At 28.4% G+C, this 25,133-nt stretch overlaps 3 protein-coding genes across 3 annotated transcripts; all 3 read left to right on the top strand.

The window, feature by feature from the left end:
* The first annotated feature begins 1,122 nt into the window (after positions 1–1,122).
* On the top strand, positions 1,123–3,655 carry LOC125855188 (peroxidase 12-like). Its single transcript, XM_049534873.1, has 3 exons — positions 1,123–1,404; positions 1,810–2,004; positions 2,861–3,655. The coding sequence occupies exons 1-3, from the start codon at positions 1,147–1,149 to the stop codon at positions 3,476–3,478; spliced, it is 1,071 nt and encodes a 356-aa protein (XP_049390830.1). The 5' UTR covers positions 1,123–1,146; the 3' UTR covers positions 3,479–3,655.
* Positions 3,656–11,089: 7,434 nt separating this feature from the next.
* Positions 11,090–12,896, top strand: LOC125855109 (peroxidase 12-like). The gene is made up of 3 exons (XM_049534781.1): positions 11,090–11,363; positions 11,540–11,734; positions 12,111–12,896. The coding sequence occupies exons 1-3, from the start codon at positions 11,136–11,138 to the stop codon at positions 12,732–12,734; spliced, it is 1,047 nt and encodes a 348-aa protein (XP_049390738.1). The 5' UTR covers positions 11,090–11,135; the 3' UTR covers positions 12,735–12,896.
* Positions 12,897–20,040: 7,144 nt separating this feature from the next.
* On the top strand, positions 20,041–23,709 carry LOC125855544 (peroxidase 12-like). Its single transcript, XM_049535274.1, has 3 exons — positions 20,041–20,330; positions 21,502–21,696; positions 22,896–23,709. The coding sequence occupies exons 1-3, from the start codon at positions 20,076–20,078 to the stop codon at positions 23,523–23,525; spliced, it is 1,080 nt and encodes a 359-aa protein (XP_049391231.1). The 5' UTR covers positions 20,041–20,075; the 3' UTR covers positions 23,526–23,709.
* The last annotated feature ends 1,424 nt before the right edge of the window (positions 23,710–25,133 follow it).

Here is a 25,133-nt window from a genome sequence, read left to right as displayed (position 1 = left end):
AATTAATACTAATACAAAAAGAAAATCAATTTAACACTAAGAATGACAATAATATTGAATATTTGTTCTTTGGTTTTTCATTGGTTTAGACAATTAAAGTACATAATCTAATTTTAATTTCCTTTAATATTTAGTCATATAACTAATACTTATTAAACTTATTTTAGCATGATTTAGTACTTTTAAATTATGATCATTTTCATTATGACTTGTTAATTTGCAATATTTGTTTTATGCGATTTCATTATTATTATTATTTTTGGATATTTTAGTGTCATTAATCATATCATTGTTTGTGTTGTATTCTTAAGAAACACCTTAGATAGTTGTATTTTAGTAGGACTAAAGAAATATTTGAAGTACAAGTAAATTATAAGTTTGTATGAATACTTTAGCAGAAAAACCCAAAAAAACCCAAAAACCCGAGGTTGAAAAACCCAAGTTTTATTGGTTTGATTTGGTTTATAGATTTAAAAATCGTACAAATAATTTGGTTTGATATTTGAAAAACTCGAATCAACGCACACCCCTATTACCCTATTAGGAAGTGTCTGAGAGGGAAATGAACATAACAAGGCAAGAAGCGAAGGATTTTTTATATTTGTTTTTTTACAAAGTTTCCTTCTATGCGATGGGTTGGGCTTGGTTACATCGATGATGTTCACGTATACTATTTATATTATACAGTTGGTATACACTGCATATAAATAGATGATGTTCACATATACTTTTTTTTTCACTAGTGTTCGATGCTCGTATTGAAGCCCCGACTGAATATGGTCATGCACTGCAGAATCCATCATGGATTGACGCTCTCAACATAATTTTTTCTATATCCAAAACTTGAATTCGAGACCACTGGTTGAGAGTGGAGCAGTCATTCCAAACATGTAAAAGCAGCCTGTTGGAATTAATCATTGCACCTCCAAATATATTAATCTTAATTTAGAAAATGGAAGATGGCAGCTTGTGATGGCCACATGCACTAATGACCTTTTTCTAGGAAATCCAATGGCTCTTATCAAGTCTAAAAAATCTCACACTTGGCTATTAGAAAAATAATTACTTTAAAGAACTAGTACTACATGGCTATAAATTTGACCATTTTTTGCTATGTTTTTGCATCAAGACAAAGTGACAATACTCATGGCTTCTACTTGTGTCTCATCAAGCTTTAAACTCTTGTTTGTCTATTCACTTTTATTTTTTTCTCAATATTTCATTGTCTCATCAAAAGGTCAAGGTCTTCCTCCTATAGTGAAAGGGCTTTCATGGACATTCTTTGATTCAAGTTGTCCAAAATTACAATCAATTGTTAGAAAGAGACTTGAGAAAGTTTTTAAGGATGATATTGGTCAAGCTGCTGGCTTGCTTCGCCTTCATTTCCATGATTGTTTTGTTCAGGTAAACTAGTACAACCTAATTTGACACAAAATTTAAGAATTAAGTAAAAGTAACTTTTGAATCTTGTAATCTTAAATTAAAGATACTAAAATATTCTTTAATCTTATAATACTAAATATGTCGCGTGAAAAGTTAGAATTAAAGAATCATCAAAAAACTGAAAGAGACATTCTTTTTTAAATGGATTACTTGACTTATCCACAATGTAACTTTTACTATGATCTTTTTATAAGAGGGAGACATGTATCTAGCTACAACAATGATATATCGAGCAAAATTTCATAAGTAAAGTATGATGAAGATGGTGTGTACGTAGTCTTACCTCTAACTTACGAGGGCAGGACGTGTGTATAATCTAACATTTTATTTATTTATTTGTGAATATTGTACAAATGATGGATGTAGGGATGTGATGGATCAGTAATGCTAGATGGATCAGCAGGGGGTCCAAGTGAGAAGACTGCAATACCAAATCAGACACTAAGAAAAGAGTCATTTAAGATCATTGAAGATCTTAGAGAAAGAGTTCACAAGGAGTGTGGAAGAATTGTTTCTTGCTCTGATATTGCTGCTCTTGCTGCTAGGGATGCTGTTGTCTTGGTAAATATACCTCCTTATAATTATTAATATAGTATAGTAGTGCTTAATTGAAATACTAGTAATTAAATTTTTTATTTTACATGTCAATTACTAATTATAGACCTATACACTATCACGGCCAACTAATTAATTAAACATTCTTCTGTCCCTTTTTAGTTGTCATGTTGCATTTTTCGAGAGTCAATTTGACTAATTTTCAAAGCTAAATTAGATTACGTACATTAATTTGATATTTTAAAATAAAATTTTAGATATTCAAAAACTATACAGAAATTACTATAAATTACAACATTTTTCATATTAGATGGAAAAATACATGTTAGAATGTTAGTCAAAATTACATCGTTTGACTCTCAAAAAGGAACTGTGACAACTAAAAAGGAACGAAAGAGTAGTAAAAAAATTACTTTATCTTGGATCTTGGGCGGATAGCGGAATCGAACCCATTGTGCCAAGATCGTTACGCTATCGTGCTAGTTGGAACTTACCCGATAAAGGAATTTCTCTACTTATGACCTTTATAGTTACGGCCGCCGTTCATTAGGGCTTCAGTAGCCGGCTCCCCTGTCATTAGGTCACCAACTTCCTCGGCACTGGGAAGGCATCAGCCCCCATATTTTAACCCAAAAATACTATCATAATTACAACAAGAAAAAGTAGCTCCTTCTGTTTTAATTTATTCGAAAGTGTTTGACACAAAGTTTAATTAAGAATAAAAAAAATTTTAACTTGTGATCTAAAACAAATCTTAAATATTTGTATGATGATAACTCATTTCAATAAGTATAATATACAAAAGTTTACAGTTGCATTATTACAAAATATAGAAATGCGTTATTATTTTTCGTTATTTCAGACTGGTGGACCAAATTATGTTGTACCTTTGGGAAGAAGAGATGGACTTAACTTTGCAACAGAAACCGCAACCATAGACAACCTCGTTGCACCAACCGCCAACACCACAACCCTCCTCACTCGTCTCGCAACTAAAGGGTTCGATGCCACGGACGTGGTCGCGCTGTCCGGGGCCCACACCATCGGTATCAGCCACTGTGGTTCCTTCACGGAACGTCTCTACCCGAACCAAGACTCCACTATGGACCAAACATTTGCCAACAACCTCAAACGTAGTTGCCCTAAAGCTGACTCGAACAATACAGTCAACATAGACGTTCGCACTCCTAATATTTTCGACAACAAGTACTACGTTGATCTAATGAATAGGCAAGGGCTTTTTACGTCCGATCAAGATTTGTTCACGGATCAAAGAACTCGAGGGATCGTTACGAGTTTTGGTACGGACCAAAAGGTTTTCTTTGACAAGTTTGTGATAGCCATGATTAAAATGGGACAATTGAACGTGTCTACTGGTGGACAAGGTGAAATTAGGGCTAAGTGTTCTGTGAGGAATAAGAAAAAGTTGTTGGTTGATGTTGTTGAAGGATTGGAGAAAACATTGGCTGCTGCATTTTAAGTTTAACTTAACTTATTGGGTGTACAATATATAATAATTTGTTTAATGTAAGTCTTTTGTTAACTATATGTGTTTGTTGTAATAATCAGAGGCCAAATGTGGCATGACTGTTGGCTTTCTATGTTTTTTTTTTCCGTCAAGTAAATCATCGCACCTACGGTCCAACGTTGGAAGTGATTAATATTAGTACGGTCTACAGGCATGTATGTTTTAATGTCTACTTTCTCTAAGGATAATTTTTTTTTATACATAGTGCTGTTAGATTTGCAAGTTCAAGAACACATGTTGTATGACAAATTAAATTACCAAATACATATAGACAGGGTAGGGCAATAATTAAACGGGGAGGGGCGGGCCAGGGCAGGTGGTAAGACAGATCTTAGCTCAAGTCTTTTTATTGTTTTAGTTGTAAACATAATAAAAAAAAATTAGGATGTTGTAAATATAATAATAAATAACTAATATATATAAAATTATTGTGCTTTATTTCTTTAATTTTGATAGAATTAATTTGACTAAACTATAGTTAACTAGAAATTATTTTGATTAAAAATCACGCGATACTCCTTTTCAAAGTTAATGTAGTTATTCTCACGACCTACCACTTGTGCTTTAAAAATGTCTTTATTAATTCTGACAACATATTAAATAAATAAAAATTAGAAAAAATTGAATTTTCTTGTTTGTTCTTGATTAAAAGGAATTAGTGTCTTTGCACCATATAAGAAAAGAAACAAAATCGAATAAAAAGAATATTAATGATTGTGACTACATGATTTTTTTTTTACAATATTTGTCATAATCATTGGAGTAACATTAAATTTTGATAACGAAAACAGAATTATATAATAGAAGCTAAACAGTGCAGGGTTAAACATGACATGATTGAATTCAAATAATTAGATAAACTTTGGCTGAAAAATACTTATTCCACCTACTATATTGTCATCCCTATTTATAACTAAAAAGGAGTGAGTTAGGTATCTTACTCTTACAGTCTTACAAATCTATTTTGCATATTTAATATGTTTAAAACATAAAAAGAGTTGAGGACACGCCCTTTTTTTTCTCTACTTTGATTATTAAATTTTACTATTTTAGTCATATTAAATCTTTATATTAAATCATATAAACTTATATTGTTATGACCAAGTAATTTAACAAAGTGAGAATACATGTTAATTATCAAAATTAGTAATTCAAAGCTTGTACAAATACATGTATTCGCTAGGTATAAATGAATAAATTTTTACTTTGATTTAATCCTCATCCACACTTAGTATTTTTATTTATAAATTTTATATTTGGAGAAAAACTAAATCTGAAAGTCAGCGTAGAAAAAAAGTGAAAGTATAAAGGGAATGTGAGAAAGCATCTTCTTAGTTTAATATTCGACTTCCCTCTTTATTAATTTTTTTATTTGAATGATAAGTATTTCAGGATTAACTATTTCGGGGATTAGTTATTTCAGAATATTGTTTCAACCTAATGTGAAATAAAAATAACACTATAATTCCGAGATATAACTAATTTCAAGATAAATTATTCTGCAATTTTATTCCAATCAAACATGAGATAAATTCATTTTAAAGTTAATTCTGAAATTAATTAATCTATTTCTTATCCCTCGTATCAAATGAGTCCTAACATAATTATATTCTACTACATTTCATCAAATTGCGACTGTTGAAAAATCAAAGATGCTCAATAGTACATCTAAATTTTGAACAAATGAAAAGACTTTTGTTTCTTCTTTCAAACATAATATAATGATTCATTGAATAATATATAGAGCGTACCACGAGCAAGTAGCTAGGAAAAATATTAGGTGAACTAAAAGTTTCTTGGTCATATACATAGACTTTTATGTGTATTTACTTTATTACTGAGGCGTGTGTCTCTCTTTTTTTTTTTTCAGTATTTGATATCTGTTTTGAGATTTGATTATTTTGAATTTGTACTATGAAATTTTATTTTATGAGTGAAATATTCTTTATCAATAACAATAAAATTCTCAAAAATCTTGAATACAAAAATTTCAATCTTACTAAATATGAAGAAATATTTATCGTTTTATAGTAACCTTGTGATGATATCTTTGTTGTAGGCTGCTTTTGTCCTTTGGAAAACCTCCAAAGTCTTGATGCTATCCTGCACGTGGGCGGCCTCTATTAAAAACAAGAGAAATAAAATGCAACTATCAACAACTAAAACTCGCTTTATAAGTCACCAAAAGAAAAAAGAAAAAAAAGGTGGAATATATAAAGAGAATAATTGAAAGGAAGTTAGAGTATGAACGTAGATTTTCTTTTGAATATTATTTTACAACATGCATTTTAAAGTTAATTTAACCAAAGAGGTATATGTTAGAAGAGATCGACAATGTAGACTTGAAAATGATACTTCTTCTACACCAATTTAATTCACTCTTTTTTAGTTGACCCTTATAAATATCTATTGTTGATAAAATGATTTATAATCATATAGATATATATGATTTATTTAGATCATAAACTTAATTGTCTTTATCTTTTATAATTTTTATGTCAAATTAAATTACGTCACATAAATTGAGATGAGAGGAGTATATTATACAGTAGTACATTCTAGGGGCCAAAACCACAGGTTTAGGCAAATATTCAGTCAACTCTTTGAAGCTCCTCTTTTCTTTTTTTTTTGGGAAAATAAATGACTTCACCTAATTTGCTCTTAAATAACTTACCAGATTTTCTGCATTACAAACATGACTCATACTAGCTTTTAAATAAAATAAAATAAAATTATCATACAAGTTTTTCTTTGTTTTAATTAATTGCAAATTTCTTGTGTTAATTTTTACGATTTCTTAATAAAAAAGGTCATATAACTAATTAAAATAACATTTGCACTAGAGTTGGAATAATACGAGAACAAAGAATTTACAAAAGTAAAAATCACAGCTCCAATGGACAAATCCATAAGCTCATATTAGAGTTAAAAAAACAATAATCAGCGCCGCTATTAAGTTGGAGTAGTACCCCGCTCCACTTATTATAAGATTAATCTAAATGTGATGATTAATACTATGTTATTAAATGTTAATGGTGTTGTTTGTTAACCAGGAGTATTTTACACTTTTTTTTAATTGAACGTACAAAGATGGTCGGTGTTAAATTAGATTTTGAATCTAACTTATATTTAAAAAGATAGTTAAAAAAAATAAAAATTGCTTAAGCCTTACAATAATTTCACGCATCTCATTAAGTATTAATGCGAAACTTTTATTATTTTTTAACGGTACGCATATCAAACTCTGCACGTATGATATGCGTACATAATGTTAGGGGTCGTTTGGTTGGAAACAAGTTATCTCAGGATTAATTATCCTGAGATAACTTATTCACCATGTATATGAGATAACTTATTCAATCATTATGATATAAATGGTGAGATAAGTTATTCTAAATATGATAATCAAACAAGACATCAAATTTTTATTCCTGAACTATTTTTTTATTCAAAACTATTTATTTTTATTCCTCACGCCAAACAACCCCTTAAAAGGATCGGTAATGCCTTTTTCTTTTGGAGTAATAACTTTTCATGGTTTCTTGGTGTAATAAATAATTAGTAGTACTATATATAATACTCTACTCTACAATTTGAACTATTAAAATCAAAAGGCCCAGAGACCAGAGCAGTGTGACGACCACGTGGCTCTTTAATAGAAAAGTCCATGATGCCCCGTACTTCCTCTATTTAACAATAGTTGTTCACTTTATTATTTTAAAATATTCAATAATGAAATCAATAAATAATTTTATATTTAGTTCCTAATTAGTAATTATAATCTTTTTTCCTATTACATTTTTCAAAACAATGTATTTATTATATTCAAAGAGTGATATAGTAAAATTACCATTTTATTTATAGTTTCTTAAGAAATATGCGAAATTAGTAGACAAATATTATTGAACAGATGAAGTAATCTCTAAAATATTTTCTAAAAATAATAATAATAGTCTCTCTACCTTCACGATAGAGTAATAAAGTCTGTGCATATTTTATCTTCTTTAAAATCTACTTAATAAAATTTTAGTGATTATATTATTATTTTTATCGTTACGATAATTTTAAATAAGAAAATGTAAAAGATGCCAAAATATCTTTTAATTTTATGATTAAAATATATCATATGAAAAATTAAACTTTAAAAATTATCAAAAATAAATAAATTAAAGCAAACTAAAATTAACCCTCACGGCTTTCTCTTCATCAAGCATAGCTTTATCTAGAAAGAGGCAAAAATGTTAACCAAGTGCGACGACTACGTGGCTCTTTCTCCATTGTTAGACGAAAATGATAAATACACTTTCTCTTTTTTTATTTGTTATTTTTAGTATATTAAGAGAAAAATATAAAGATAGTATTTATTATTTTAATACTAATTACTTATTCCTAAATTATTTTTCAAATTTAACATCAATTAATATGTATATAAATAGAAAGTACTCATGTCAAACACTTATTAAGAAAAATATTCAAGGACATAATTTAAATCATACTTTTCATTATTAACTTTTGTAAAATCTTAATAGAGTATAACTTTGTAAATAATGTAATTTATCTGTTAAAAAATATCAAACTTCATTAAAGGAAAGAGCAAATACGGATCGAGGAATTAATTTTAAGAAAATAATTCCCCTAAAACTTTATGGATATTTTTTTGGCTGGTGTTCAATAATATCAAGATTAGAGACTGTAAATTGTAACAACATAATTAGAGAAATATCTTATACTTACATTGTGAAGGAACCTAACAAATCTCAAGTCAAACTGCATTCTTTAAAGTTTTGACTAGAGTAATTTTGGTTTTGATAGACAAATTAAATTAGTGTATAGATATAATCGAGATAGTCGGCTAAGCTATGATTTTTTTACCGATTACTTGATAATTAGTGGAAATGTTTGGTAAAAAAAAAAGAAGCTAATACTTATCCACATAAGATATTTATATCTACTTAGACAAAATGGTCAAATTCCCCCGAATCTATTATCGGATTTTCAACTACATACTTAAATTTTACGGGGGTCCTATCACCCCCCTGAATTGTTTAAAACAGAAATTATCATCTCTCTAAATGCTTATGTGGCGAAGTGAGTGTATTTCACTCTCCCTAAGAGAGTGAGCACCGAAAAAAATATTAAAACTTTTTTTTAGTATATATATATATATATATATCTTTTATTTTTTGTATAAATTTTAGGAATCACATAGTTTTAATATCAAATTACAATCTATCCCTATTTAGTTTGTAATTACATTAATTCTTGAAAAAGTAAAACAAACCGGATACATAATAAGTAGCTCGGATACATTAAAAATTAGCTCGAATACATAATATAGAGCTCGGATACATTAAAAACTAGCTCAAATACATTATAAAATAATTTAGAATTAGGAGAGAAATAAGGAAATTTAGAGGTTTTAGAAATAGAAAGGAATATTAGAAATAAGGAAAACATAAAACGTATATTTCAGTAATTTTTCCTTATTCTTTTCTTTCTTCTTCATAGAAATCTCTTCCTTCTTTGTGACCAGATCTGTCCATCTCCCGTCATTTTTATGTCGTTGCCGCCACTGCTATCTTCACTGGATGTACCATAGAATTTTTGTATTCCTCTTGATTCTAATTTGTGTATGAAATTAGGAATTTTTGAAAATCAACTCTTTATCGATATTATTGGAGTTGTTAATCATCCTTGTACATGATCAATCCACAAAGTTAATTCGTTGGTAAATTCTTATTTTGGTTCTTCGGAACTCCAAATTGTAATTTTAATCCATACCAACGAAGAATTTTGAATTTTCGATGAAACCCACATTCAACCTTCCTCCATTGTTATGTATTCATTAACTCCAATTTGAGAAATTTGACATATGCATTCATGGAAATGATCTTAATACCAATCAAGTAGTGGACAAAATGACAAATGGGAATCAAAATCATTGCCGACCTTCTCCTTTTCAAGATTGTAGTGATTGGTAGACTTTTGGTGTTTATAGTAATGGAGAAAATGGTGAAAATATTTTTGGGTTTGGAAAGATGGTGGAAAAATAGAAGAAAAGAGTAAAGAATAATGAAAAAATTGAAGAAAAACTTTTTTTAATGGAATTTCCACGTGTTAAACGCGTGAGTTTCATCCATCATCATAAATGTGGTTATGATTTTTTAGGGGTACAATAATTTTGATTTTAAACAGTTCAGGGAGATGATAAGACTCCCGTAAAATTTAAGTGTGTAATTGAAAATTCGGTAATAGATTAGGCGGTTTGGCCATTTTCTCTATCTACTTATATAAAATATATATACCATATTGATGTAGTTTAATAAGATAAAATTCTTTAAATTTAGAACAAATGAAGCGCTACCCTTTAAATGAATTTTATGCGACAAAATTTTAATGCGAATATTGAACATTAAATTTTATGCGGTGAAATTTTAATGCAAATACGGAACATAAACATCAAGATTCATGCATCGAGTAAATATGGAGTTGGAGTGAAAAATAGGCATTCTTTATTGGCGGCTAGTATATTTTGCTTTTCTATTGGATGTTAATAATTGGAAAGGTAAATTACACTATGCACGAAATTTTGCACGTTGCACAAAAGAACATAGATATGTGTCTTTCTTGGATTCATTATCCTATGTAATATAAATTACTCACTCGGTGTTCGTTTTATTAAAAATGTATTTTTATTTTTATTTTTATTTTTAGTATATTAAGAAAATAAGTTGATATATTCATTTTAATATCTTATTTTTGTTAATTATTCATTTTTTAAAATTTAATATTAAACATTAATTAGTATGAATATAATAATAAATTATTTTTTTAAAGTGTGTAAAAATTAAATGAAGAAAGTTCACTCTTTGGTTCCAGATAAATAAATTTTTGACACCTTTTATGCTAAAAAAATGAATGAGTTTCTCAAAAGTTCAAAAATATGTTAGTAATTTGTTTTCTTCAAAATTATCTAGCTATAATTCAACTATCTCTAGTTTTTAAGATAAGTTCGAGAAGAAACAAAAGGACAATATTGTCCAACTATCTTTTAATTAATGAAATTAGCTAATTTTTCTAAGGGTCGTGTGCCACATTCCAAAAAATTATTTTTATTTTAGACAAGGGAGAGAATAATACTCCATCAGTTCCTTTTTAATTGTTATGTTTCATTTTTTAAAATCAATTTAATTAATCTTTAAAATTAAATTAGATTGTATTAATTTGATATTTTAAAATAAAATTTTAGATATTTAAAAAATATACGAAAATATGATTAACTGCAATTTTTATATATTAATATAATAAAAATATAAAATATTAATCAAATTCTTATCGATTGACTCTAAACAAATTATAACAATTAAAAAAGAACGAAAATAGTAGATAAAACTATCAACATCAAAAGATGGATCGCAGTGTGACGACCACACGGCTATTTGTTAGAAAAAACCCGAGATGCCTCATTTTAAAAAAGTCTAAACAAATATAGTAGAAGAAAAATTTAAAATATCCAAGTGGATAACTTTATATGCCTATAAATTTAACCCATTCTTCTTACTATCATTGTACCAATTAATTAGCTAAATCAAACTATCTAGCTATAGCCATGGTGCCAACTACTCTATCAAGTTTTCTACTTGTTCTTCTTGTTTCTTTCTTTGTCACAGAAGCTCAGAGGCCTGCTTTAACCAAAGGTCTTTCATGGTCATTTTATCAATCTAGTTGTCCTCAACTTGAATCCATTATTAGAAAGAGGCTTCAAAAACAAATTAAGGATGATGTTGGCCAAGCTGCTGGCTTACTTCGTCTTCATTTCCACGATTGCTTTGTTCAGGTTATTATTTTTTGTGTACTTACATTACTTGAAACAAAGGTTTTTTCTATCGCGAACTATAGAATATGATTTTTCACTGAATCAGCTGACTAGGAAAATGCATGGTGGGAACAGATTGGAACATTTTTCAAGGGAAAATCAAATGAAAAAAAATAATGTTTTTTTTTATGATGCAGGGGTGTGATGGTTCAGTGTTGCTAGATGGATCAGCAGGAGGGCCAAGTGAGCAAACTGCAGTTCCAAATTTGACCCTAAGAAAGAGGTCATTCAAGATAATTGATGATCTTAGAAAAAGGATCCAAGATGAGTGTGGTCAAGTTGTGTCTTGCTCTGATATTACTGCCATTGCTGCTAGGGACTCTGTTGTCTTGGTAAGTAAGATCACAAGTCTTATTTCCGTCCTAATTTATATGACATACTTTTTTTTAGTCCAATTAAAAAAGAATAACACATGTCTGTTGTCAGAATATATTATAATAGGATATTTTGATAGATCATTATTATATAGTTCAACTATTTATAGAAAAAAGGACTTTCATGGTGGGAAAATGTCATACTAGTAAATATTAAAGACTGAAGAGTAGTTGGTTTATGTCATTACTTTTCACACCACTTAGGCCCCACCTCGTGACTGATAGTTAGGTAAAATTAAATTAAATTTCTCTACCTTCATCGTATGTATAGTAATGCATATTAATATTATACCGTCAGTAAGTTAAACGTAATATATGCTTATGGTAATTTCAGACGGGTGGGCCCAACTACGATGTACCCTTAGGAAGAAAGGACGGAGTCAACTTTGCAACGGAGCAAGCGACGATAGACAACCTAGTCGCACCCTTTGCCAACACGACAACCGTCCTCTCTCTCCTTGCAACCAAAGGCCTCGACGCGACCGATGCGGTCGCGTTGTCCGGGGCCCACACTATCGGAATCAGCCACTGTCCTTCCTTCACCGACCGTCTCTACCCGAACCAAGATTCCACTATGGACAAGACATTTGCTAACAACCTCAAAGGTAGTTGTCCCACAGCTGACTCGAACAACACAGTCAACATGGACATTCGTAGCCCTAATGTTTTCGACAACAAGTACTACGTTGATCTCATGAATAGACAAGGACTTTTTACGTCCGATCAAGATTTGTATACGGATCGAAGAACTCGAGGGATTGTTACGAGCTTTGCGGTGAATCAATCGTTGTTTTATGAGAAATTTGTTATTGGTATGATTAAAATGGGACAAATGAACGTGTTGACTGGTGGAAATGGCGAAATTAGGAATAGGTGTGATAGGAGGAACAAGGATAAAAAGGTTGATATTGCTACTGTTGTTGAAGAATTGGAGGAAACCTTCTCTGCTTTGTTCTAAGTTTTAATTAATTAGTGTTTTGGTTTTGGTTTTGTTGTAATAATAATGAGTGTTTTAATTAGCTTATAGTATAATAATCACATTTTGTTTTGTGATGTAATGTAATGTAAGAAGATGGTGTTTTGGATCTCTTCTCAAAATGTTTTCTAGCTCCATGATGATGTGAAAATTGTGTTACTAGTATAACCTCTCTCTCTCTATGTTTCTAAATTAGTCTTATTATTAATTAATGATACTTTAGAGATTTAAATTTAAATTACTTGTAATGATTTGGTAACTGGACAAATGAATAAGTACTACAGTCATTTTTTCCTTATTTTCAAAAGTAAACAGTTCTCATGTTTTTTTTTTCGAGATTCAATTTGAATAATTATCAAATTTAAACTAGATTAGATCAATTCAAATTTTTAAGATTATAATTTAGATATAAAAAACTATATGAAAAATATTACCCCTCTATGTCATTTTATGTGACACTATTTGACTTAACATGATATTTAAGAAAAATATGAAGACTTTTGAAACTTGTGTCTAAAATAATCATTAGATATTTGTGTGATTGAAAATCTTTTCATTAAAGGTTAAAATAAATATTTTAAAGTTAAATTGTTTCTAATTATAATGAGTTAATATTCTTTTTGCGACGAACTAAAAAAAAAGGGTGCAACATAAATTAATTAAAAAAAAAAGGAGTAGAGATTACAATTTTTTTTATATCAATACGAATTAAAGGATAAATCCTAAAAAACTTGTCAAAATTCATATTGTTTGACGTGTCAAAAAGAAAATTATGAGAAATATTTTGAAATAGACTGTGTTTCCTTTTGCTTATAGTACATAGGCACCACTAGATGTCATTATTGTTAACTAGATTTGCTTGGCTGTGGAACTTTAGACTTTAGTTCTGATCATAGTGTTGATATAATTAATTAATTTGCAAGTTGCTAGTTTATTTAAGGTCTGAGATTGATTGATGCTCTTTTTTCTACTTTTCTTTGAGCTAATGAAAGATTATATTAAGATTGATGATCATGTTCACAATTGGACAAAGCATAAATAGAAAAACGTTTTATTCCCACTCAACTATAATATAATATAGTAATAAAAGAAAGACTTTCAGGAACATAATACACGAATATTTAATTGTGCAGAAGAAGAAGAATAAGAAGTTCAGATGTTTGTTGTGCCTTATCGGAAATGCTATAACTATTTGAAAAATTTGCAACCCTTCAGAGAGGTCACAACCTTTCAAAAAATTATAACTTTTCATAAAAGTCGCAACTATTCATTGAAGTCGCAACTATTCATAAAAGTCGCAACTCTTCATAAAAAATATAATTTTTCATAAAAGTCACAACATTTTATGAAAGGAAAAACTATTTTTGGAAATAAATAAATTAAAAGGGAATCTTGATATGTGGTGGTATATATATATATATACTAGTAAAGAAAGCCCGGGCGCTGCCCGGGCCCAACATTAATAAAGTTATATTGTTACTCTCTCCGTCCCATATTAGATGAGAATCTTACTAAAAATATTTTTTTCATATTATTTGAGCACTTATTAAATTAGGATAAAATTAATTAATTCTTTTCCATTTTACCCCTACAATTAATATGACCATTCCTATATTGTATGTGTATTTTTTGTAACTCATTTCAATGTGAATTGATATAAACAAAAGGCAAAATGGTGAAGTCTTCCAATGTATTAATGATTTCTTAATCACCGTGTAAAGTTGAAAGTGTCCATCTAATATGGGACGGAGGGAGTATAGTTTATGTATTGTTATAAAATTAGTAAAGATTGTTATAATATATTTTGCTCATAAGTGAGCTAATATAAAAACTTATTTGTCATTTGTCTTTTTAATTTCAATTTCAAATAGCAAATAAATGTAGCGATAAGATTGAGGGTAGAAATGAAACATATCTTTNAGAAGAAGAATAAGAAGTTCATATGTTTGTTGTGCCTTATCGAAAATGTCACAACTATTTGAAAAATTTGCAACCGTTCAGAGAGGTCACAACCTTTCATAAAAATCATAACTTTTCATAAAAGTCGCAACTATTCATTGAAGTCGCAACTTTTCATAAAAAATATAATTTTTCATAAAAGTCACAATTTTTCATAAAAGTCACAACTTTTCATGAAAGGAAAAACTATTTTTGAAAATAAATAAAATAAAAGGGAATCTGAATTTGTGGTGGCGCCACATTGGCGGTCTTATGGTTCTCTTCTATATATATATATATATATATATATATATATATGGTTTATAATATATCTATGATGATATTATAAATGAGTATGCTTAAATAATGTAAGAATATAAAAGTTCTCAAAATAAATATATGAACTAAAAAGGATAGACTATTCGTCCAAATTAACTCGAAGTAATTTTCTCTTGTTTTCTTTTTGAAATTTATTCAATATTGTTTCATAGGTGATAGATCATCAGTTCTTTTTAATATTGAATTTTAAATTGTTAACGCTATCATATATATGATTTTGTTTGTGTTGTATTGCCTAGAAAAAATATTAACATTTCAGAACCACATTAGCAAAATAATGATCCTAATTCCTATATATAGCCTCCTCCTCACCTTTCTCAAAGATGTTCTCATCTAGATGTCTAATTTCTAATATATAAATGTTCTTAAAATTAGTTTTTTTTAGTTGCTTACTAAATACCAAAATAATTAAGAAAATGATATTTTCCTTTATAGCACCAGACACACTTGTAATAACGTCTCAGTTTCTTTATCACTTTTTTTATTTTTATTTTAAAAACAGAATTAAAAAATAAAATAAAAATTGGTGTTGTCTTTATCACCTTAGCTTGGGCAGAGGCGGATGCACACCACCTATAAATGGGGTCAGGGGCGGCTCTTGCATACAGCAAAATTGGGGCCTCATAAATTTTTTGTTAACTTTTTTACATAAAATTATATTATTTTGTTCTCCTTTACTCCATTCAAATAGAAAAAAATAATTATTTTTCGCTAACACTTATATTATTTATTTGTTTGAACTCTTTTTTTTCAAATCTTTAATAAGGTAGAGTAATAATCTGTCAAAAATATGAATCAATAGTCGAAAAATGTTGAACAAAGTAAGTTACAAATTCTTTTTTTTATTTCTTCTTAATTTTTCAAGCAATACAACAAACATATTAAAGTAGGATATACCAAGTTATCAACTTCTTGAATCAAATTCTATGATTTAACTCTTGTTTTTATTTAGAATTTGTCAACTTATTACTAAGAATTATGTTAACAATTCATATAGTAATGCCCCCAGTAAAAAAGTGTTTTCTAATGTTGAATTGATAAAATCAATGCCCCCAGTAAAAGAGTGTTTTCTAATGTTGAATTGATAAAATACCTAAAACTAATAATAATAAAAAATATATTTGAAGAAATCATATATAAATAAATTTTAAGCAAAATTTACATCTAAAAAGTTAGAAAAATAATTTTTAAATAAATACATATGAAGTTTATTTAGATTTTAGGCTTCTAATTGAAATCTAAAAGTTAGAAAAATAATTTTTAAATAAATATATATGAAGTTTATTTAGATTTTAGGCCTCTAATTGAAATTTCGTTTTAGGCCTCTAATTACTTTGAGCTGCCCCGGGTGCACATGCATCTTTAGAAAAAATTATACATACACATATATATTGAATAATTGATAGAAACTAGAATATAATTAATCGTGTATTTATGAATAGCATATAAGTGTCCTAGAACTCATGGTACTTTTTTATGTAATATTTTTTATGGAGTTGTTGGGGTATAAGATTTTTGTCTCACTAATTTCATATCGTTTTTCTTTTTCTTTCTTGTCTTTACATGTCTTGGTAAATTGCTACGAAAGAATAAATGAGGGAATATAATATGGTTGAGATAAAAATATAATTTCCCCTTTTTGGGAAAAGTTTTACCCTCAGTTTTGTTTAATATTTTTTTCTACTTTCCTCGTATTACTTTGTTGTCGGCTTCTTTAATTTGCTCATTGTTTTCTAACCTAATACTTGGAATATTTGGCTCCTAGATCTATCAACATAATACTTTATTTTATTTTTTATGACAAGATTTGATCAATTTTTTTTAAAAAAAGGTAATCAAGTGAGGGAAGAAAGATGGTGAAAAGGACATAGATTTTACTATGAGTTAGTGCGATCCATACTGAAAAAGCTTACCTAAATGTTATCTAATCACTTAATTAGTATAATAATAAATAATTAATATTACTCATAAAAATAAATTAATTAAACATTACAATATGTTAAAAGACGCTCATGATATACGTACAAATTAATTACTTATAGTGTTATTTTCTGTAAGTCAATATTAATTAATTGACTCGATCGTAGTCTTTTAATTGCAAGTATTTGTCTTGAAAATTAAAAAATGAGCAAAATTAATTAAAAATAGCAGAGGCAGGAGGTTCAAACTAGCATTAATTTTGCTAATTATCACACCATCGATTAATTCGTAGATTCTATAGAAGAAAAAAAGAAGTGTTTGTTGAAGAGTTGGGTCTCCACACGACATTATGATAGTCAAATAATTAATTAGTTAATTATATCTTCGTTATATTTAAGAAGGTATAGCTATCAAGTTATCATTATTTTAAATAATTTGTATCAGTACCATACGTAGCCTTTATGGATATTTATAATGCGTTCAGTTGAATTCATAATTTTCGACGTGAATTATAAATTTATATGTAAGAATTTATTAAAGTTATTATAAGAATAAATATGAAGGCTGAAGCCATAACTTTTAGTATATAAGTAATAAATTCAATACTAAAAATTACAAGTTAAACCTTAATTCCGTCCACATGCATTACGAAAACACAAAATACAACATTTACTCTATATTAAATTCAAATTAAACACAAGATAATAAGTCTATTATGTAGTTTGGTTCATATTAGTAATACTTAATTTGTTCATATACAATATCCTTAACTAACATGCAAGTGTAAATACTACTAGATTACAACTTGAAATCGATGACCTTTAGGAATACGTAAAATTAATTAAATTAATCAAAGACAACAAAGATGTGGTTGGTGTAATATAGTTGCTAACTTTCTAAAGAGTTGTTCCTTCTTTCACGATCTTTAACTTTGACATATCCTCCCCTCCTCCCAAATACCCTGTCGTGCTTATTTTTATATTTTCTTAAGATTTCTTAAAAAAATATTTATTAAGAAGTTCTTTTTAATTATCTTCATTAATATTTAAAAATGTAATCTCTCATAGTTAAATATTTACTTTATTTATGTGTTTATAGTCTTTAAAAAATAATTATTACTAAAGAAAAATAAGAAACTATTAGTTAATTTTATTTTGAACTTTTAAAATAATAAATAATTTGATATACTATTTTTAGAAATCACGATTCATGACGGTTCTCTGTTGAGATCATGCGAGCATTAATTAATACTATTTTCTTTGATATTTTTCTTATTATTTCTCTAATTGAAGTAAAAAAATGGGCATCTCTAGATTGTAAATTAAATTATTTGTGTGAATTTTAAACGGCTAAGTTCTTTGCCAAAATTAACGAAATAAAATGAAAAAGATTACAATTCCTTCGTTAGCTTGTTCTTCTTCGAATATGTTTCTCAATATTTTTTTTTGAAAACGAGGTACGTGGATCAAAATACTTTAAATTATCATTATTAAGTAAGACGGTTAAAAATATTTTTTTTCCACCTATGAATCAAATTGCCTCTAACATTATTTTAGGCTTAAACTTGCCCTTTACTAATGATACAATTATATGACATTTAATTAAATACGTACGCGACCTTTATTTATTAATTCACATAAAATTTTGACTCAACCAAATGAGACCCCTCCCATATATGACTCAAAAAACATTATAAATTAACGAAAATTAAATGAAATTATTTTTTCAACTGGTTCTGGTAGAATTAGCTAACCTACTCCAGAATAAATGAAAAATGAAATTATTATTAAGGAGAAAAGTAATTTTATGAGCCATCTTTTTCATAGCCTCTTGTACTTAAAAGGGACAAAGTAATTAAAGGATTTTGTAGTTAATCCGTTAGTGTGTTATCATTCGGTAATTGGCAGGCTTTATTTATAGTATATGAATTTGTCTCCATTTTAACTGCACAATTTACCCTTTAAATTGATTGAATTTTTAAATTTTATTTCTCTTAAAAAAATGTGAGATTTAACTTATGAAATATTATGACGTAAAAATATATATTATTACTTATAATTTCTTTTATTTATTTCGAGGAAGAAAAATTAAAGACCAACACTAAGAACAAAAGTGCAATGACTCATTTGTCTCTTTCGTGATGCCCATTGGAGAAATAAAGGCCACTTGTCAGAAGGTAGAACTTAGACGCCTCCATTTAAGGGTGATGAACTATCGCAACACATCTTTGACCGATTGTTTGATGGGATGTATTAGAGAAAATAATAATATATATTAATTTGATATTATTTAATATTTTTTTGATAGTATTTTCAATTTACCTATAACTAATCTGTATATTAATTGCTTAATAAGTAGAGTGTGTACATCCTATTAGGTATCACAGAGTGTATAATTGATACACAACAATTCATGATATTAGTAATATCATAGTTATTATTACTAATATACCATTGAATAACTATGGCTAAAATTAAACAAAATTATCCTTAACTACATAAAATCATATAGTGGATAATAAATAAATTCAACATTATCAATTTGAACATTACTAATGCATCTGATTCAGTGTTATGAATTCTTATATATATACCCCTGCCAAATCATCCCTTAGTGTTGATGTTAAAAATGAATTTTCATTTTTAACATTTTAAGAGAAGATTTTTTTTTTTCATATTTACCCTTAGTATATTCATTGCTTAGTCCCTAAATCATTAATACTCCCTTCGTCTCATATTAGTTGATCACTTTTCATTTTAGTCAGTGCTTAAAAAATCATAAATAAAAAGATGATTTTACTAATTTATTCCTTAAAAAACTTTTTGAAAATTTTACAAACAAATCTGAACACTTGAAAAAAGAATTAATTATAATGATAATATAGGAAAAAAAATTAATTAACACTTTTTTGATTTAGTAAGGTGATAAACTAATATATGACAACTATATTTAATATACTAATCAACTAATATAAGGCGGAGAAAAGGTAGTTGAAGCCATTATGATCGACTAATATGTACGAAATTTAAAATGAACAAATAAAAGTGAACGGATGGAACAATTATTACATCCTTCCCGCTATAAATGTAGAGGCAAGTTAATGTGAACCTTCATCAATTAATCATAATGGCTTCAACTACCCTTTATACTTTGGCTTCTTCACTTGTACTAATCCTTTCTATTTTTGTTTCAATCCATTTTCAAGTAACAAAAGCTCAAGGTACTCAACCAATTGTGAAAGGTCTTTCGTGGACTTTTTATGACTCCATTTGTCCCAATGCTGAATCCATCATCAGGAGCCGGCTCCAGAATGTTTTCCGGCAGGATATCGGTCAGGCCGCCGGCCTTCTTCGTCTTCACTTCCATGATTGCTTTGTTCAGGTATTGACCTGAGTTAAGGCCTTATTTGTTTTCGTTAAGATTAAGATATTTGAATTTGAGTAAACATAAATGAATGATCAAGATATTATCGCTAGATCTGAACATCAAATGATTACGTTACTGATAAATAATACTAGGCGCCATAATACTAATTACAAGTATTTTCATCTGTTTCATATCAGTTGTCCACTTTCTCCTTTACACACTCCTTAAGAATCATACATTAAATGGACAGTTTTACTAATTTATCCTTTATCGACTCTGTTGAAAAAGAAAATATATGGAACTTATAGACTTGCTTAGGCTTTCAAAAAATATATTTTGCAAAGGTAAAATGAAAAGAAATAATAAACTTATAAGTAACTATAAGATGCAAATCCTATTATTCATGTTATTCACTATCCTGATTTCTTGAACAATAAATTTTAATTTCATCTTTTTAAAAAAGAAATTGTTACAAAACAATTAGGAGCCATAGATTCTCAAGTAAAATTTGGGGAACAATTTGACAAACAGTGTTTATTCATATAATTTGTCATTATTTGACAAATATTTTAATAAATTACCCAAATTCTCAAATACTAGAAAAAACTAAATATTTGGGGCAAATCTTATTATTTGGAGCTTTTAAAAATTCAAATTCTACACCAAATTTTTATCTTTTGCAAAAACGTCCTCTATAGTATTTATTTGCGCTGTATAACATAATTTTTTACATGAATATCAAAGTAGTGATAAAATATTCAGTGACTATGAAAGTGATGATATGGTTGTTGATAAAAATGACGAACAATTGGCTTAGGGTAATAAAATCATGTGCTTCGTCTACTTCACGGTATATGAAATGATGCTTGGTGCACTCACTCTGAACTGTCACATTGCTCCAATATCATGGACGCTACTTGTTATTTGCTGCAACAAAGATCCAATTGACTCTTTGCGGAAGTCATTAATCTTGTACGACGTTTCTATCTTGTTATGTATTACAAACATATTGTTAATTTTGATAGTTTTTAAAACATAATAGATATAAATCATATTTATTAAAAATTGAAATATAGTTCTCAAATATTATGACCAAACATATGATGAAATTTCACTCAAATAATATTTGCCAAAAATATTTTGAAATCTATGATCAAACGCTAGCCTAATATATATATGTGCACAGGGTTGTGATGGATCAGTACTATTAGATGGTTCAGCCAGTGGACCAAGTGAGAAAGATGCACCCCCCAACTTGTCTTTAAGACAACAGGCTTTTCGAATCATCGAAGACCTTCGCCGCCGTGTCCACCGGGCCTGCGGTAGAGTCGTTTCTTGTGCTGATATTACTGCTATTGCTGCTCGTGACTCTGTTTTCTTTGTAAGTTTATGTTTATTAGTATATCATGCATTTATTGATTTAATTCACATATTTTCTATAATAACTGCTTTTTCTTGATTTAATTTACATATTTTCTGTAACAACGGCTACTTCAAGTCAAATTTATGACAAATAATTCAGTGCGCAATAATACAAAAGCCTCAAATAATTGAACAAGTTTTCACTTCTCAATAATGTTCGCATTCAAGTGTACCACGTCCACAAGTTTTTGCTAAACTGTCACACCATAATTAATAACATGTCCTTTCTTATTGTGTCCGTTTTAATTTAATTTTCTAAATACTCTCTGTTTTCTCTTTTTAGTTGTATTTGTCCATTTTGACAAATCAAGAAAATGACAATTATTTTTTTACCTATCATACCCTCAATTAATTACTTTGAAAAAGGTAGAACTTTTTGAAAATTTTAAGTTTTTAATTCATCTACTTCATAATTAATAGGGGTAAAATGGTAAATTCAGTATATCAATTATTGTTTTTTAATTGGTGTGTCAATTTAAAAGTGAACAAGTAATTAGGGACAGAGGGAGTATTTCGTGACATAAAAAAAATTAAAAATAAGGAATTTTTTAAATTTTTTTAAAAAAATTGATTTATATAAAATATGTCAAAATGTTCTTTAATCTTTTGGTGATAAATATGTCATATGAAAAGTTAGAATAAAAGAAAAAAAATGGTTTAAACTTGTGCTTTAAAATAAGTAATAGATGTTGTGTGACTATAAATTATTTCATTTAGGGTAAAAACAAGTATTTTAAAGTTAAAATTGTTACTGGATATAGAAATGTGTCCTTCTTTTTGGGACAAACTAAAAAAGAAAGTGTGTTACTGAATATAAAAACGTGTCATTTTATTTTGATATTAACTATAAAGAAAAGTGAGTCATATAAATTGGGATAGAGGGGAGGGAGTAATCGTTTTCTTGTCCAACCATTTGGTCAAATGTAATACTAACATTATTGATTTCCCTAACAAATGTAGTAAAGCAAAGTTTTGATTATTATCAACAAGTTAGAACCCAATATATATTAAGTAATTCAATACATCATAATTTTACTTTCTATGTGAATGTAGTTTAACCTATCATAGAGGATTAGTTATTATTTTTATTAGGTTACTAATAAATTATACTGAATATCATTTTACAAGTGATCTGATTATGTAAATAATTAAATGCAGTCGGGTGGCCCGGACTATGATCTACCATTAGGAAGAAGAGATGGACTCACTTTTGCAACATTAAATGAAACCCTAGCCAATCTTCCACCACCTTCATTCAATACAACTTTAATTCTAGCTTCACTTGCTACTAAAAACTTCACCCCAACAGATGTTGTTGCACTTTCTGGTGGTCACACTATTGGTATTAGTCATTGTACTTCTTTCACAGAGAGACTTTACCCTAATCAAGATCCATCCATGGATAAAACCTTTGCCAAAAACCTTAAAATAACATGTCCCACTACAAACTCCACGAACACTACTGTCCTAGACATACGATCACCTAACAAGTTCGATAACAAGTACTATGTTGATCTCATGAATCGACAAGGGCTTTTCACATCGGATCAAGATTTGTATACAGATAGAAGGACTCGAGGGATTGTTACGAGTTTTGCTATCAATGAGTCTCTTTTCTTTCAGGAATTTGTGAATTCCATGATCAAGATGGGACAATTGAATGTGTTGACTGGAACACAAGGTCAAATTAGGGCAAATTGTTCGGTCAGGAATTCAAATAATTATAATTTGATACTTCCTTCTTCTCTTGGAGATCAAGAGAAACAAGGAACTTGGTCAGAAATATAGCCCTTTTGTGGTTATTTCTACATATGTTTGTTGTGTTTTTGGAGCAAAATATAAGGGTGGTGGGCCCTTGTAGTTATCGTAGCTTATGGCTATAGCAATAGAAAGGCCCCATCGAAAAGCTAATAATTTTATGTGTACGTCTTGTTGTGCAAGTATGTGTAGACACATAAGTGTTTTGTTTGAAATGTGTGTCTGTTGGTGAATAATGAATAAACCTATGTTATTCCTCTATTAATCTTAAGCTTTATTTGTTTACTTTGATGAAGATTTTAATTTTAATCCTTGAGGCCTCAATAATTAAGGAGTTTATTTTCGGTTTGAATTTTAATTATTCAAATGGTCACATTTGAAGTGTGTATTTTTTTTAACAATTTGTATACGAATGATTAATACCTTTAACAAGAAAATTTAATATCATAAGATGTTATCGATTCAAGAATTTTCTAAAAAAATAATATTTCACCACATCTATATCTACGGCTAAGCACCACCATCACCGACGACTACTATCATCCTCAATCACAAGTCACAACCAATAGACATGTCAATCCTCATAACACTATCAGTAGCCATCAATTATAATTATCACCACAATTTTTATTAACAATATTTACCGCCTTCAATCATAATTATATGTCAATAACCATTATTATCAATCACGATCACTTTATCAGCAATCACTATCATCCTTCACAATTATCAGTTATCACTACTAACTACTACTATCAATCATCAACACAAGCTACGTACTACCCACAACCACTACCAACAGTCACCACCAACCATCGTCATAGTAGAAACCTATCGCATCACCATTCATCATATAATTAAATCCAATAGATCTTAAAAACAAAAAAAAAACATTCATTTCATTCTCCATAATTTTCGTTCCCTTTATTAATTTGTTTTCCATTATAAAGTAAACTTTTGATTTGATTTCTTTCTAGTTTCGGTATTGTAATAATTATTTTTCAAATGATTAATTAACTCGGTTGCAAATTTGTCAACCCACTTAGTTAAATTTCAGAAATGAAGTTAAACATGTGACCTTTGGTTACCATATATAGTTGAATGCTAATTGATATAGAATGAACTTAAAAAATTATATACTTCTTTTTAATATAGTAAGGAAAGTTGTTGAAAATTACATAATATGCAATTTTATAGCAAGTAGTTCAATGTAGCAAAGACACTAATAGTCTATCTTAGTCAAACAATATTATACTCTTACCATAGTTGAATGCCAATTGATGTAAAATGAATTTAAATCTAGATCCTTTTTTGAAAGAGGTTTGGAAAGTTGTTGAAAAATACATTACACAAAATCTTAAGTAAAGAAGTCAAATGTAGCAAAGATACTAATAATCTTAGTCAAACAACATTATAATTAATACTCTTACCATAGTTGAATGCCAATTGATTTAAATCTATCTAGATCCTTTTTTGAAACAAGTTTGGTAAGTTGATGTAAACTTGGCAAGTAAGTAAATGTAGCAAGATACTAATAATCTATCTTAGATAAGCAAAATTATTTTCCTACCATTGTTGAATGCCTTTGTCTACCTATAAATAATGCTATTTTGGAGATGTCAAATGGTGAAATATTAT

The sequence above is a fragment of the Solanum stenotomum genome, chromosome 2 (genome assembly GCF_019186545.1).
Source record: "Solanum stenotomum isolate F172 chromosome 2, ASM1918654v1, whole genome shotgun sequence".
Taxonomy (NCBI): domain Eukaryota; kingdom Viridiplantae; phylum Streptophyta; class Magnoliopsida; order Solanales; family Solanaceae; genus Solanum; species Solanum stenotomum.
This window is presented reverse-complemented; position numbering and strand designations above follow the sequence as displayed.